Source organism: Chelon labrosus (genome assembly GCF_963514085.1).
Source record: "Chelon labrosus genome assembly, chromosome: 14".
Lineage (NCBI taxonomy): Eukaryota > Metazoa > Chordata > Actinopteri > Mugiliformes > Mugilidae > Chelon > Chelon labrosus.
Window position 1 is genome coordinate 16,050,343 of NC_140347.1, and position 17,623 is coordinate 16,067,965.

The window sequence follows — 17,623 nt, forward strand, 5'->3', positions numbered from 1 at the left end:
TATGAAGCACTCAAATGACTTTTAATGTGTTTTTAAAGGGGAACTACCTCGAACTACCGAGTCAGTTTTAGTCCTTCGGAAGATATTTAGCTCCAGTGGAGCGCTGTGTATATCCATATAGTGGGAGTGAATGGGGCACCGAAATGCAGCCTCTAAATAACGCATTATCTGCCGTGAAACTTGTTCATTTCACCAATATTTTGTTATGATACGCTAGTGCTATTCCCCGTTGAGTCCGGAGTTACCTGTTGTCTATTCGCAGACGTGCAGCAGTTTGTTATTCTTTGGCCAGCTGTTCCTCTCCCTGCTTCTGTATTTTCCTTTCAACAAGCTCCTCATCCGTATACTCTGGCTCAAAACGGTAAGAACGTAAACTAAGTCGTCGTCCACAACCTCAGCACTAGCGTATCATAACAAAATATTGGTGAAGTGAACGAGTTTTGCAACAGATAATGTGTTATTTAGAGGCTGCATTTCGGTGCCCCAGTCACTCCCACTATATGGATATATGCGGCGCTCCACTGGAGCTAAATATCTTCCGAAGGACTTCAAATGACTAGCAGGGATGCACCGATCGCATCTGACTTTTTGTCAAACTGTGTACAGTACCCGTACTTGCATTTGGGTACTCACCCAATTTCAAGTACCAATACAAGTGAAGCTTCTTTCAACAGCTGATGTTACTGTTTTGATGCCATGGTCCTCATCTGTTCTTACCAACCCCTTAGCTTAGCTAATTTAAATTCCTGTAGCATCATTTTTTGAGCAAATTACACTGTCCTAAAAGAACTAAATGAATTTGTCTCTGCTGCTGAAGTACCACCTCTTGACGTCATAATTTAAGACACAAAATTATGATGGCAGATGTCACACAAGTTTAGATCCTCTCTAAGCAGTCTAGGTATCTATATTACAAAATAATCCAATAAAGCCAAGACAGATAAACAGTTTTTTTTTTTATCCCTATTATGTAATATTTCCTTTTCTGTTTTTTTTTTTCATTCATTTTTGTTCTTTATTGACATTCTCTCCTCCCTGATCATTCCTCTTCTCTTTGGTCTCTTGATGTGTTCCCCCATGTCCTGATCTCCAGCGCACGGCAATGTGTCGGCGATTAACCCCTTGAAGGGTGAGCACGAGCTTGTGTTTGCGCTAGGCCCGTGTGTGAGTGTTGTTGGCCTGCCTCTGAAGCTTCCTGCTCTCCTCCCACCGCTGTAGCCCGGGGACATCCACTCAGACACACTCGCAGGTGGAGGCAAATGTGAGAATGATAAGAGTCAATACAGGCGTCGGCCCCGGAAAATAGAATTACACATTACAGATATCTGCCTGGATGCGTGGCATAGCCAACATACGACGTTTCAGGCGTGCTAAGTTAGTGCTCATGAATGAAGTCTGCTGTATTGTGTTGGACCTTGGAGACAGCAGTTCAAAAAACAAATTCAAGGTTAAGTTACTGGCTTTATTGCAGAGGGTTCCCCCCCAGTGGTGTTCCCTGGTTCTTGTGGTTCTTCACTGTATTGTTAATTCACTGTACGGCATAGGGGTAAGGGTGTTTATGGTTGTCCTTGCAAAATATGTCCAAAAGTAGCTATGTCGGGAGCCCCTTTATCATTTCTTTTCAAGGTTTTTCCAAACAGTTGCTTGGTTTGCATGTTCTGACAGCGCAGCCCCGGTTCCCCTACGAATAGAAACTGACGGAGACATGCATTAACACAGAAAAACAGAAAGAAAAACAACACTCCCAGTAGAAATAAAACAAGGAATATAGAAGAAGGAGAGGGCAGCTACAAGGGCAATCTTTGGCTGCAACTGTCATCCAATATAAAAAGTGAATTGACCGCCTTGAAATTTAAATTACATCCACACGATACGTGTTTGTCCACAAAATAATAATAGCGCGGTGCAGTGGTAGTCTAGGGTGCGTATGAGCAAGTCTCTGACAGCAGTCTGTCTAGCCTTACGTGCCTCGTCCCCTCCTAGTGTCGGTCCAGCCATGTAGAAGCATTGACCTTTAGCTTGCTGTGTAGGCTACGTAGCATGGGGAATAGCACCCTCTGGGGTGGGACAGGGGTCGCTGTCGGCTCACGATTATGAAGCTCACGTGCGGTGGGCAGTAGAACTGAGTCGGCGTCTTCCCTGACGGTTAAATCCCAGGTGGCTCAGGCGGTGCAGGTTTTTATTTTTTATTTTTTTGAAGGACGACAGAGATGATGCAGTGCAGAGACGCGTTGTGGGAGCTTCACCTGGAGAAAGGTGCATGGGCGGAGCTAGATGTGTGGGAGGGAGCGGTGTCATGAATTCCTGTGCACCTATTTCCCCTCCCTTCTCACTCTGCCTTCATCCTGACTCCCGCCTCCCCCCTTCTCCCCCCCACCACCATCTTCAGCTCTTGCACAGGATCACATTAATATTCCTTTGAAGCCCGTTTCAACCGCAGCCCAGATCTCCCTGTCCCTCTCCTCCGCTCCGTCTCTCCCTCTTTTTGTCCCCCCCCCCCCGCTTTTCTTGCTTTCTTCGTGTTTTCCCGTGCTATTGTTTTCTGGAGAAGGGATCGCTTTCCCACCACCGGTGCAGCAGGGAGGGGCAGTTTTATTACCTTCAGTCAGGAGTTCCCCTTGCTGCACACATGCGTGCACACACACACACACCGAGGGGTGGTGGATACCGATGCCTTTGACAGACCGTGTTGATTGGTTCAGAATGGTTGCTGCCTCTTGTAGGAGAGTGGAACGGCTATTTTTAGATCAAGGGGTAGCTGGGAGAGAAAGACTGAGGAGGGCTCTGTGTGTGTGTGTGTGTGTGAGTGTTTGTAAGGAATACTGCAGTCTTGAAGGAAGTTTCCTCTTCACACACACACACACACATATACACACAAACACACGCATGCACTTATGCAGCAGTGCCCCTCTGAAGCCAGGGTGTATTCCATGCGTTTGCTCCCCCTTTTCTCTCCTCCCTCCCGCCTTTTTTTTATTTTATTTTTTTTTTATTTTTCGCTTCACCCCCACCCCTCTCCAGCAATCTCTCCATCTCCCTCGCTTCTGCCTCTCTTTCTGAGTTGGCTCGGTGTGCAAATGTCAGCACTTTCCTATTTATTTGCCAGAGCCCAGAGCAACGTCCTGCACCCCCTGTTTACCTCTGTTTCCACAGCGTTGCCCCGCCGGCACTGCTTTTCTTCCTCATCCCGTTCCACGTCCTCCATCTTTTAATTCTCTCTACTCCACCTCTAATCTATGAGTCCCCACTCAACATCCATCCAAGCTTCCCCGTCCTTTACTCCAGCTCTCTTGTATTATCTCCCTTTCTGCCACCCCACTTCCATTTTTACACCGTTCTTGCTTCACCCGTCCGCTCACCCCGTCCTCCCGTCCCTCCTCTCCTCCCGTTCATGGATCATGGCATTTCATTGGAGTAACATCATGACATTTCCAGTCTTGGCTACAAGCCGCGCATCAGGTTTTTTATTTTTTTTTTTGGCTGATATCCACGGCGCCGCCGCCACACTCCTTCGACGCCTGGCTTTATATCTATTTTAAGACGCGAGCGTGTCCGTTCATGTTCAGATCACAAAACACCTTGTCCCTCTCTTCCTCATCCCCGACTGTCTCTTTCCGTCTCCTTTCACTTTCGCTGTTTAGTTCGTCTTTCTCTCCCCGTGTCCTCAACTTCCTCCCTGTCTTACTCTATCCGTCTGTGATCGCCACGATGACTCATGTGGGTTCACACCTGTTCTGCAGTCGGGCGGGGGGTTGTGGTTTTTGAGAGGAGGGCTTGGAGACGACGAAGGTGTGACTTTAAATAGTCGCACAGTAAAAATACGGGGCGGATGAGGCGGGGGGATGTCAGTATTTATTATATTCACACGGTGACATTGTTTAATTTTCAACATGCCAGGATTGGAAGACATAATGCAGAAGACACCAGACTTGGTTTCTATATACAGACATCGCCTGTCTTATAACAGCCACAGCTGACAAGTGTGACTCCCTAATTTAGACACAACGGACAAGACTCGCATGCTTGAGACACTTTTTTTTATTTTTTTAGGCAATTTTTTTTTTTTTGTCGCAGGTGTGAAATGTGAGAATGAATACAAAAACAGCACAGATCCATTTATAGGTGTGTGTGTGTGTGTGTGTGGAGGGGTGTTTCTTGGATGTCCTTCCTCTTATTTTCCATCATCTGTTCTTAATAGGGTTGCTTTAGTATATTTCAGCACTTTCCTTATCTGCTCGTCGGTTCGGTCTCCCACCGAGAGTGATCACACGTGGCTAACCGTGATACAGCGCAACGAATATAAGAGGATAAAAGCGAGGTATACCACGAATACCTGCTGTACCTGTCCGCTGCCGTTGTCAGAAAATACGGGGCGAGTCTCGATCATGTCGTCGCTGTTGGTCTTTTAGTTTTTCCCCCACTGCAGAAAAGACTCAACCAAGATCCTCTGTCCTGATTTTTTGGTCTCCTGTCTTTCATTGGCACTTCTTACACCAATCAGCCACAGCATTAAAACCACTGACAGGAGAGGTACATAACATTGACCATCTTGTGACAATATAGTGTCCTGCCGGAAAACTTTTGGACCTGGCATTCATTCATGTGAATGTTACTTAGACATGTAGCACCCACCTAGACCAGACCTGGCCTCCAAATTCAGTAGATTCTAAACTGATCAAGTATCTGTAGGATAATCCACAGAGGCCCCTCCCTTCAACCCATAAGACCCAAAGGCCTCCAGTGCCAGACACCACAGGACACCCTCAGAAGGCCCATGTCCATTCTCTGATGAGTCACAACTGTTTTGGAGGCACATGGTAGACCTACACAATATTAGGAAGGTGGTCATAATGTTATGTTTTGAAGGCACAAGGGAGACACAATATTAGGTCATAATGTTATGCCTGATTGGTGTATAGTGAGCTTTTCTCCTGGTTCAAATGGTCTTAACTCCAAGGAGTGACGTTCTGTTGGGTTGTTTGAATACTTCATGCATGTGTTGGTTAGTGCGTGCAGGTTGAGATCTACTGGAACAAAAAACAACATTGAATGACTGAGCATGAGAGCAAAGAATTTTTAGGCAATGAAATCAAAAATTTTGATAACTTTTCTATTGTAGTTGCTTCCATTTATGAGAAAGGTTCATTAACGGCTGCTGCTGACAATGCATGTTTGCGCTTCGTCCCACTTGTGTGCTAACCCCGTTCTTCTCTCTGTCTTTCCAGTGAGCGACAGCTGTTTTCGGAACCTTGCAGAGGACCGCAGTGGCGTCAACCTCAAAGATCTCGTCCACGATCCCTCCCTGTGAGTGTCACCCTTTTTCTCGTATACGTTATTCATGACAAAAAATGCGCACGATCTCTGTATGATCCAGATCAAAGGTCTTTTAAATCTGCCAAACAGAAAATAGATGCGCAGGCTCTCTGCATGTGTGCGTGCGTTTCTGCTCCTTCTTCTTTTAGTGCAAGAGTGTAACTAAAAAAAAAAAAACTAAAAATATCTCTTCGACACAACATGTCGGGGCTCGGTGTCGCCCTGTGAAGTGAAATTCCCAGCATGCATGGCAACAACAAAAGAGCTGCAGTGCTCCTCTGTTTAAGGATGAGTCGTGGTAGCTGCAAGAACTCATTATTTGCTCAGAAGAAGCTAAAGGAGGTGGAATCAACAATTGTCTCTATTAACAGGGGAGGATGTGTCACAATCCTTCAATTCTCCTTTGGCTTTTCTCTATTTTGTCGACAACTGAAGGTGGTGATTTATGTCGTAAACCTTTACATCTCGTTCTGAAACCGTTAACACGCTCTGGCTTTATGGAAATTCTTTCGCGTGGTTTTGGATCTTGGCTGCAGGGATAGTCTTCCATTCGGTTACAAGAGCGCTGCTGAGGTCAGGTGCTGATGCTGAATGATAAGGCCCGTCTAAGAGTTTCATCTTTAAGGTAGAATTCAATATGGTTGAGGTCAGAGCTCAGGCTGCTTCTTCCGCACCAGATTGGAAGCACACTATTGTCTGAACTTTCTTTCATTTTATGCTGCATGCTGCAGATTCGATGTCTCCGAGATTTATAAGTGGAGTTTGATGGAGTCTTCTTATATCAATGCACACACCGCATATTGCCTTTTGAAGTGCCACCTCAGCATGTGACTGGAATGCCACAAACTGTGACCCCCAACACGCCGCCTCAGAGACACGCTTCTCTAGACATCCAAGCCGTTCTCCGCACATCCATTGATTCGCCGGAGCCGCTCCCCTGTCACACTATCACACCAGTCAATATCACTGGAGTGTCAACCACCCTGCCCCCCTACCCTACCCCGTGGGGGCCCCCGGACTGATCCGCGCTTGTCATGTCCTTTACGGTATGTTTATTCTGAGGCTGATGTGTAATTTATGTGTCAAGTCTGTGTGTGACACAGAGCGGGAGTGTGAGCGGACTTGTGCCATGTCATGTGCGTCACGCTAGACATGCCGCCAGAAAGTAATTAGGGGAGTCATCACACGCTTGTTTGTACAGTGTGGCACGCTGGGAAAATACATTTTAAGTGGTCTTGTTTGTGTGGCTGTCCATGTACATTTGTTTTTTTGTTTTTTTTTCTATGTTTAGTGGTGTATTTCATTTTTATTTTTATTTTTTAATGCAAACCAGATGACATTTTTACAAAAGTAATGAAGGTGGCAAGGCTGCAAAATGTCTATTACCAACATATTTAATTAGGTTTCTACCCACCAATAAATAAGTATATTATGAAAATATATTTTTTCAGGATTTAACCCAAGTCTGTATTTTTTTTTCCTAACCATAACCAAACCGTATCCTTCTGATACCAAATTCCTCTGGCTTGTCAGTACACTAGTAGTTACTAGTTTATTTCCCAGAGACAGATAATATTTTCTGTTATGTGATGCCATGGAGCTCGAGTATTAAATGTGTTTTTTCAAGAAAAAGAGCGTCCACAAGCGTCTCGACCCCTCCGTCAAAGCATAGCAAGCTTATTTATACAACATAACATTTGGATACGAGTCTCGGCGATGGCTGGTAATGACTGAATGAATGAATGACACTGAGGGTATGCTTAAGTTTCACATAAAGGGAAGCCAAAGTCAACACCAGTGTCTTTTTGGTGACCAAGGATGTCGCCTAAAATTGTGAAAATTGTTTGTTCGGAGTTCTCTCTTCACCTCTTGTTCTCGTAGTAAGGGTTTGTACCGACTAGTCGACGAGTTGCCATCACGCTTAAAGCAGGAAGTCGACTAGTCGCTGATCACGTGACAATAGCAACACGGACGCCTCCTAGAAGACAGGTGAGGAAGTTTCGGTCATTGCAGCAAACTAGCAGCGGTAGCAGCTGCACTAAAGATGAAGCCCACACTATCGTGACATGCAGAATATGTAAGCCAGTCCTGAAATACAACAAATACTACTACTTGTACTAGTAGTATTACTACTAATACTAATACTGCTCAAAAGTACTACTGCATTACACACTCATCTGAAAAGGCATCCACTAAGTCTAGCAGAGGAACGGTCCAAATCATCTTGACAGCAGTCAACTAACAACTTCACCTATAAGTCCTATACATCATCTATTTGCTGGTAAATTTCATTGTCCAAAGTTATTAGACCTTTAGCTGCTATACACGGAAAAGGCCTCGGAGAAATACCCCCTTTTTTTATCCTGGCTAGTTTACAACACGCTGTGAAGTACCATTAAATTATTGACGGCGATGATTTATATAGGCTAAACATATCTGCAGCGCACAGTATTGATAAGCTCGTGTATTTCAGCTCTGTTGTGTTCTATTGGTTGACATTGTTGTGGTTGTAGAGCATGTTTTTTGTTTTTTTTTGCCGAGGAAAAGCCGCATATTAGAAGTGTTGACATGGGCTATTCAAGCTTCAGTAAACTTGCAGAAAAGCCTCTGTAATTTCCTTTGTGTGAAACTCTAAAATATGTATTCAAGTCAATAGCATTGATTTCATTCCTGCGAAGTATTACTTTGTACTGCGTTTTTTGTGTGTGTGACGTCATCGACTAATCGGCGTCGACTTTTACCACATATAAGTCGACTTTCAAAAGTCGTTCAACCCCTATCATGTAGTAATGTTCCTTAAGTGTTTTTCTACTTCTAGACTCTGTATGTGTTTACCAGCGCCTTGAGTAGCTTTTTCATCCTTTTTCACATCCCAAACTGACAAAGTGTGTTTCACGACCCTAAAAACAAAACTCTTTCTTCATCTCTTTAAAAGTAAAGACGGTTTTTTTTTTTTTTTCTTTCCCATAATTTTCCCTACGGGGATTAATAAAAGTACATCTTATCTTATCTTAAGGGAGATGCTTTGATTGTTTGTGTCTCTGTTAAGCCGTTTGACTGAAGCTGATTCTGCTCAGGTTAGCAGTTGGAAACCAGGATAAGGTGTATAAATAAATGCCCAGTCGTAACCCAGACGGTCTATTTAAACACGACCAAAGATTTCTGGTGTTTCCAATAAGTAACAAATACTTTAGATGGAGCTTAAAAGGGAGCTACTGTTTTTTACAACTTGGACCTTATTTTTGGCATAAAATACGATCATTTACTCACCAATATAACTTTGGTGTCATTTGGAGTCGTTCGGAAGATATTTAGATCCAGTGGAGCGCCGCGTATATCCATATAGTGGGAGTGACTGGGGCACCGAAACACAGCCTCTAAATAACACATTATCTGCCGCGAAACTCATTAATTTCACCAATATTTAGTTATGATAGGCTAGTGCTATTCCCCGTTGAGTCTGGAGTTACCTGTTGTCTATTTGCGGACGTGCAGCGGTTTGTTGTTCTTTGGCCAGCTGTTCCTCTCTCTGCCTCCGAATCCTCCTAAGGTCCGGTAAGGACGTCCATCATAAACAAAGTCGTCGTCCACAACCTCAGAATTGGAAAAATATTCTGCCATGTTGCAAAACAAGCCGCGCGGGGTTGCGCACAGGGTTGCGCGTAGGGTTGCGCATGGCGCTCAGAGATGACATCATCCAGGTCAGAGGTTAGTAGGTCAATCTACAGACCACGGATGATGATAACAGGTAACTCTGGACTCAACAGGGAATAGCACTAGCGTATCATAACAGAATATTGGTGAAATGAACAAGTTGCGTTATTTAGAAGCTGCGTTTCGGTGCCCCAGTCACTCCCACTATATGGATATACACGGATCTAAATAGCGTCCAAACGACTCCAAATGACACTAAGGTTATATGGGTGAGTAAACGATGGTATTTTATGCCAGAAATGAGGTCCAGGTTGTAAAAAACGGTAATTCCCCTTTAAATCATGTAGTGAAATCCCAGTGTTGTCAGTCCATAAAAGGTTAAGTTGTTAACTGGAATCAGCCAGTCATTAGCAAGATTTTCTTGTTGTTGACCTCTGGAGGAAATGACCTTACACAAATGTTCTGTGTACCGGTCAACTGATAGCGTTGATCCCGGCTCCTGTTAAACATTACAACTGGAACATGCAGTCAGCGTCAGCATCCCTCCCCTCTCTGCTGCTCTGCGGTGATGATTGACCTCCTCTGGCCCGAGAGCCTCCGTGCCATGTTAATCCACGCCGCACCACAAGTCAGCAGCTCCATCAGGTTGAGCAGCCGGAACGCTGTGCCCTCAATGTGCCACCGCTGCCGTGACAGAGACGCATGGACAGAGACGAAAAGAGAAAGAGCGGGGGAGGGAGGGAAGGACGGAGGGAGGGAGGGAGGGAGAGAGGGAGGGAGCGTGGTGCCACAGCAGGACACATAGCATAAACTATAATCACAGCATCTCTCAGGCATGCAAACACATTCTGGCACATGCAATCAATCAGGCTGCCCAGTTTGGCATTCAGGAGTATCCAGAGGTGTGTCAGGGGGAGAGAAAAATGATTTGTGGCAAAAAAAAAAAAAAAAGAGAGAGCAAGTAACAGAGGGGGAGTCAAACAAATGATACCCAGAGTCAAGGACACACAGATGAGGCAGAGGTGTATGTGTGTGTGTTTTGTGTCCATCCTTACCTCAGAGCAAGCAAATACTTTTAGATTAATATTTTTTATTTTTTGCATCCTGTGGTTGTTTGTGCGCTGAAGGTCGAGCGAGTCCACCCTCCGCAGCAGTTTGAGCCAACTCTGTGTCTCTGCCCTCCAGCGACTCGGGCTGTAACAACCTTTGTCAATTTTACAAATTGTCACGGCTAAGAATAGCTACAAGTCAATCAGATGGGTGACACCAGGCCCAATTTCACAGCCAGGAGACGGTCAGGGGACAAAGACACAGACAGAAACCGGGATTGCTGGAGATCCAGGACCAATAAGAAGTTTAGGCACAGACTTGTGCTTTTCTCCTCAGAGCCGCTGTACATGTATCTCAGAAAAACTGGAAATCTGATCCCAGGTTGGGTCTAGGGGCTCTAGGGAATGCTGATCATTTTAATAGAACATCCAGTGTTTCAGTCTGTCGTGAGATCTGTTCTTGTCTAATACAAGAAAAGGTACAGAGAGAATGCAGCTGCAGTAGCAAGTACAACTTCTGTGAAAACTGCCACTAAAATCTGCCGCTACGTCTGCAACTACTTCTAAAGTATTGTGTAGTTGTAAATGTAATCCTGGTGTAATGTTGTTTTGCAACACTAAGCTAGAGGTGGACATTTGTTTACTCATAAACGCTGATGATTACCACATGTAGTTCATTGAGTTTGCCCTGTGATAGACTGGTGACCTGTCCAGGGTGTACCCCACCTCTCGCCCAGTGACAGCTGGGATAGGCTCCAGCAGACCCCTGCGACCCTTAACAGGAATAAGCGGGTATAGAAGATGAATGAATGAAGGAATGAATGTCTCTTTTTGTGTTGGCTTTAAGTTCAGAACAAATCAAACTCTATCAGGCTATGCAGCAAGCGTTTTACCTGCATCTCGATTGTGTTTTCGCCACCTACAGTGTGTCCCTGTTAACTCTTTCCATACTGGATCCTTCCTCCGGTGCCTACCAGGGAGGTATATCCAACGGGACAGTGTCGACGTTGAGGCGGTGGACTGACGTGCAGCATGATTGACTTTTTTGCCAGAGATCTGCAGCCGTCGTGTATTTCTCCTCGTCTAATGTAACGTTCGTGTTCTACTTTTAGTCAGCAGCGAGGGGAACGCTGATGTAGTCAGTCACGGTGATGATTCAGGAAACCAAGATCGGCTTGAGGTCTCAAAGATGACTTACACTCCGCATGTATAGAATTAAGATGCAAAAATAGATTTTGTGGCGCCTTTCAGCAATTTTCCGCAGGTCTGAGCATATTTGTCGCCGTAGTGTCGCCCGGGTTCGTCGATAAGGTCTCAGTATTTCAGACCTGAGCGGAGGTTCAGTGGAAGTCACTCAAACACACCTGCGCTATGAGCAGTGCTTGTTTCGCCACATGTGTTAACTGCGTTGTTTAAATACGCGTTTGTTTTTATATGCGGCGTGACGGGGAGAGTTCAGAGAGAGAAATGAAATGGGAGAAACGGTCAGCGATGGCTGATCTGAACCGCGATGACATTTATTCTGTAAATAAAAAGAAGGTCTGCCGAGTGGAGTGGTCTGCAGGCGGTTTTAAAGTGTGTGTGTGTGTGTGTGTGTGTGTGTGTGTGTGTTTCTGGGGCCGTGTGCATGCTGCTTAGTGGCCGTGAGTGGAATCATGGGAGTGGAACACCTCGCTGGGCACTCAAAGCTCTCATCACGGTAGGGGATTGAAGAGGTGGGCTCGTCCATTCCTCCTCCTCCTCCTCCTCCTCCTCCTCCTCCATCCCTCCATCCTTCCCTCTATCAGCTAACATGTTGAGAGGTGACCCCTTGAGAGCTTTCCTACATATGGATGAACCAACAACTCAGCTCTAATGGGCTCGAGTCCATGCTACCACCGGGAGTGTGGAGATGGCCAAGGCTCTCCTCCCTGGATGCAGCTTGTGTGTGTGTGTGTGTGTGTGTGTGTGTTAGAAAGCAACAGAAAGAAAGAAAGAAAGAAAGAGTGAGATTGAGTGCTCTGTACAAAGAGCTTGTATTATTAATGAAATCACCCTGGCAGATGGGTCTCATTTTGGAAGTGTCCCACAACCACTGAGATTTGCAGCTGGCTCCCATGCACACACACAAACACACACCCATACACACACACACATCCCCTCTCTTGTTAAGTGTGCCCCTGACAGTCTATCCCTCTCTTTTCTCGCTCTTCTCACTCCTTGCCTCTCTTTCTTATCCTGTCTTCCTCTCTTTATCCTCTTCTCTGGGCTCGTCTTTTATTCATTGAAAGATTTGGCCGAGGCGTCTGGGCTTTCAGGCCAAAACCACTGCACCCCCCCCCCCCCCCCCCCATCGCTCTCTTTTCCTGTCCCACTCTACCCCCCCACCCACATCGGGATTTGTCCACACCTCGAGCGAAAAAGCCTTTATTCCAGGCTGACTACCTCTGGCCTGCAGTTTGAAGAAGAGCTTTGTATGTCATAACCCCCCGCAGTAGAAAGAGACATAGATGGGTTTTTGAGATTAAAACGTCGCAAGCCCTTTCCCCTCTAATAGGCTTCCCTCGATTCAGAGCACACCCACCTAAAATGCAGCCAAGCACTCCATCTGCAAGGAAGCAATTCATGCACAAACGCACATATATGCACATAACCAGTGTATGCGAACATGCCAGTTTACCCCCTGAACACATCCATGCGCACAAATGTGCACACACATAGGTGCACGCCTCACGTGTTCTTATCGCACATAATCAGTTTGTTTTCTCGAACCAGTCAAAAGAAAGTGAAGTGTGCACCTATCTAATGTCATTTGTCACGACAGCAGACCCGTGGAAGCTGATAAAGGGGAACGCATCAGTGGTTAGGAGTTTGCATGTTGTGCAATAGGAAAAAGTGCCGTTCATGTGGTATTCACTCCAAACGTGGTAAACCCAAACACCCTTTGAAAACGGCATCTGAACTCGGGATGATTCTCTTTTCTTTTAAATTTTTTATGAACACCTAAACGGCCAACTGTGTAAGATAAGATAATGTCCCCATTCTTAATCCCATTATGGTTTGCAGTTCAAATAGGAAGAAGACTCGAATGTAGGGCACTACAGAGCAAAGATGAGCTTTTAATAAAAGCTGACTAGCAAAACAAAAGTCAACAAAGAAGACGCCAGGCCTCAAAAAGTTAAAAAAAAAAAAGTATAAAGCAACGCATGGCATGAGGAACACAGCAGAAGAACACCGGCAAGAAACATAGCGAGGGCAAACACCCAGGTGAACCAGATGAACTGCTGTTCCCCTCTTTTCACAACCTCATAAGTGGACATTTTCAAAAGGTTAATGACTTGCGCGCACAACTTTCCATGTCTGTATCCACGAGTCGCCAGTTCCATCTGAAGGTAGTATGAAATAACTATTTGGAAGACATACGTGAACCTAATGATGGAGGAGCAAATGATGACATAAACTAAAGAAGCTAAACTAGCTTACAAACACCTGGGCTGGGCTGGGCTGCACATACACTGCACGTTTCTATAGTATATACAGTTGAAACTGTGTCAGAAAGGTGGTGATTCAACTGTATGATCATTTTGGAGGATGTAGTTTGTGGTGCTGCTAAACTGGACTGAAGTGTTTCTGTTATTTAGCCTAGCCCACTGAAATGAATCTGATACTTGTGGTCGTGTACTGATTAGATAAAAGCAGAATAAAACATGCAGTGTTAAATACATCCACAAGCTTACTGTACACTCCCATACACATATGTACCTATATTCTAATTATGCACACGCGTTTATGGAAATGAGCAGCGCATGGACAAGCACATAAGCTTATGCAAGAATACACAAGCCGCAGCGTATATTTAACAGACATGAATACGCACCTGCTCAAAAATGTCCAGTCAACAGCACATTTCTGCCTTTGCAGAGAAAAGGCATCCCTGATAGTTAGCAAAACAAAAAAAAAACTCTCACACTCTCTCACGATGAACAACACAGCAACCAGAGGCTCCAGACAGGAGGGGTTGCCTAGGAAACGGTGGGAAGGAACCCTAGTTATTTGTGTTGAGCATATTTTCATTTGGGCTGAAACAGAGAGGCATAAAAACCCCAGGAGAGCGAGAGAGGTGATTTGTCCTGACAGCTCCTTTACTCTCCCGAGGTGTAACACAGACGCACACACACACACAAGCACGTAAACGGACGAGTGCACATGCATGAACACATACAAACACACACACACACACACACACACACACACACACACACATGCAGACACGTACAGCGACGCCATAATAATAACCCCTCCCCTACCTGCCTTCTGAGCACATCAAGAGAAGTAAATCACTCGTGCCATCACAGGAATATCAGCGGGGAAGCTATGTGTGTGTGTGTGTGGATGAGCCAGTTAGCGCATGCTCCAAGTGGCCCTGCATGTCCAGTGTTTCATTAAAAAAAAAAAAATGCACTTCCTAAATGATTCTTTCTGACTCCTGTGAGTGTTTTGTCGGCAGCAGAGAGCTTCCCTCTGAGCCTCATGCGTGCTGGATGCAGCGTTTCGGTGTGATCTTGCTTAGCGTGTCCCTCTGCTGCACATTTCAAACACTAATACTTCCAGTGTGCACAGTTTTCAGCTCAGTGTGTGAAGAGTGAGAATCCCAGTGTAAGGGAAAACCATGCAGAAAATTCGTTTGTGGGTATTTGTTTGAGGGAGGGTATCGTCATGGCGTTTAAGTGTCTGACGCGGAGAGGAATCATGATGCAGTAGTCTCCCAAAAATAGCAAAAAAAAAAAAAAAAAAAGGAAAAGTGTTACATAAGTGGTGTCTGTGCAGAGCCTTCACCTTGAGCCTGGGGTTGCTGCTGCTTTATTATTTTTTTTTTTGAGTGCCATACTCTAACTGGCCACAGGAGGTCGCCATGGCTCGCTGTTCAACATCATCATCAGCAGTAGCAGTAGCTCTGTCCTTGTCAGAACTCCCTCCTCACTGGGCCATCCTTTGGAAAATCCTTTCAGGAGGGGATGTTCAAGGGCATTCTCGCTCTCCTCGTTTTTCCTGCTGTGTTTCTGCGTCTCTCGCTCCTTTTCGCCTCCGCCGCTTTGGGCTCGTTCTGTCTTTAATCCTCCATTTCTCTCACATTTTTAGCACATCTTTCAGAACCTCTTGAGCGTCTTCACAGGTTTTCTTAAATGGGCGATGAGGACTTTTCTTTAAAGGTTACAAAGCCGGGGAGGCTGGAAAGCAGAGGATGTGTTAATGAGAAAACATGCCACGCACACAAGCTCTACAGTGCACGAATCCGTCTCCTTTTTGGAGGGGGATTTTCCGATTTATTACGTCTCTAAATGAAAAGAGAGACTGTCCTTCAAGTGGTTACCATGACCTTAACTTAGCCACCAACTACTGACAATGTCTACATAATGACACAAGAGATGCGCAGTAAGAGGATTTCATTTCAGGGATCACGCCTTTAATGCTACTTGTGCTACTTAATGCTACTACTTGACAATATTTCCTCATTCCTCAGGTTGGGAGGTATGATTGCAGCCTACAAGATAGTGCCGGATGAGATCGATGAAATTAAGGTGAGTGCCTCCTGCCTATGAACCGTATTTATCTACCTACAGCATCTCTGATTATTTTAATGTGCGGTGTTGATTTCCATTATAATTAATCATGTGTATGTGTGTGTGTTTGTCACACAACAGGAGACGCTGGTGGACTGGTGCGATGAAAAGGAGCTCAACCTCATTCTCACCACCGGAGGCACCGGCTTCGCCCCGAGAGACGTCACACCAGAGGTGGGCTTGCACGTCTCTCATTTGATTGTGTCGATACCGATAACACTGCACCGCTGCAACATAAGTAGTTTTAGAAGGCTGCTAAAAGGCCAATGTCTCCTGTCAACGCTTCATTCAGAGAGCTGCAGCCTCTTTTTTTGCTGATCACACACACGTGCCGTAGCACTGATTAACACACAGGGTAATTAGCCCCGCAGCCAAATGGGAAATAAAGTGGCAGAAGTTCGACTCCCCTTAAAAGAAAATATGGGATTGTATTGAGGGCAGTTTGGAGATAATGGGCGGCAGGTGGCAGAGTGGCTGTGCTGAAAGTTTCTATTGCAGTTTAGTTTTTTTTTTCTCATTACAGAAAATCCAAATTAGATTAACCGTCTATTCTTTCTTGTTTCTTTATCAACAGTTCAGTCACTTTCTGTCATGAACCATAAAGAACATACCTGAATACAGACCATTTACTGCCTACGTACAGAGCAGCTCAACATTTTTGCCTAAAAACGACTCAAAACATCAGCGGACATTTACACGAGTCCTGAAAGTAGACAGCGAATCCAGTCCAACAAATGAAACAGAAATATTACACTTGGATTTGTTTATTCGGGGAAAATGAGCCAATATTGCATATCTGTGAGTTGCAAAAAGTAAGTGCACCTCGAAGATTGCAAGTTAATTTCAAGGCGGTCCATCTGTTCAGAAGTGTTTCCAGTGTTTCCAGTCGGTGTAAGGAATTTCAGTGTCCAATTTAGTTTAAAAAAAAAATTTGGAATTCATCACAGTGTGAGCTTCACAACACAAGTTTGTGGAAGTGTTTGATGGCACGAACAAAGGAGCTTTCTGAGGACCTCAGAAACAGAGTTGTCATTGCTCATCGGCCTGGAAAAGGTTACAAAATCATCTCTAAAGAGTCAGAAATACAGCCACATACAGCCTGTTTAGCTGCATCTATGCTGGACCAATGAATTCAGAATCATACCTGCAAATTCTAAAAGAAAATCTGTCCGTGAGCTGGATCTGAAGACGACTTTGTTTATGATGGACGTCCTTACTTTTTTGAGCCAGAGTATACAGATGAGGAGCTCCTGGAAAGGAGGACGCAGAGGCAGAGAGAGGAACAGCTGGCCAAAGAACAACAAACTGCTGCATGTCCACGAATGGATAATAGGTAACTCCGGACTCAACGGCTAATAGCACTTGCGTATCATAACAAAATATTGGTGAAATGAACGAGTTTTGCGGCAGATAATGCGTTATTTAGAGGCTGCGTTTCGGTGCCCCAGTCACTCCCACTATATGGATATACGTGGCACTCCACTGAATCTGAATATCTTCCGAACGGCTCCAAATGACACCAAAGTTATATAGGTGAGTAAACAATCGTATTTTATGCCAGAAATAAGGTCCAAGTTGTAAAAAAAACGGTAATTCCTCTTGAATCCAACAGAAATGTTGTGGAAGGACCTGAAGCAAGCAATTCATGTGAGGAAACCCAGCAACATCTCAGAAGCAGAGAGGTTTAGAACTGAGGAACGGGTTCAGATTCCTCCAGGCTGGTGCAGACGACGGATCAGCAGTTACTGGAAATGTTTAAAGTTGCTGTTATGGCTGCAGAAGGCAGTTACAGCAAATACTGAAAACAACGGTTCACATTCGCTTGCAACTCACTGATATGTAATATTGGCTCTTTTTCCTGAATAAACAAATACAGAATTATTATGCAGCGTAGTGAGTACACAATTATTCCTGTTTCAGTTGGTTGAACGGGTTGTCTTTGCCTACTTTCAGGATGTTTTGAATCATTTTTATGCAGAAAAGTAGATCATTTGGAGGAGTACAAAT

General features: G+C 44.9%; 1 protein-coding gene across 1 annotated transcript in view; it reads left to right on the forward strand.

Annotated features, from left to right (window-relative positions):
* Positions 1-17,623, forward strand: part of gphnb (gephyrin b) — a gene marked incomplete at its 5' end in the record, with an annotated part of 91,958 nt that overhangs the window by 21,954 nt on the left and 52,381 nt on the right. The window contains 3 exon segments of the mRNA XM_084559773.1: positions 5,226-5,304; positions 15,517-15,574; positions 15,698-15,790. Of these exon segments, the coding sequence (XP_084415899.1) occupies positions 5,226-5,304; positions 15,517-15,574; positions 15,698-15,790 (230 nt within the window).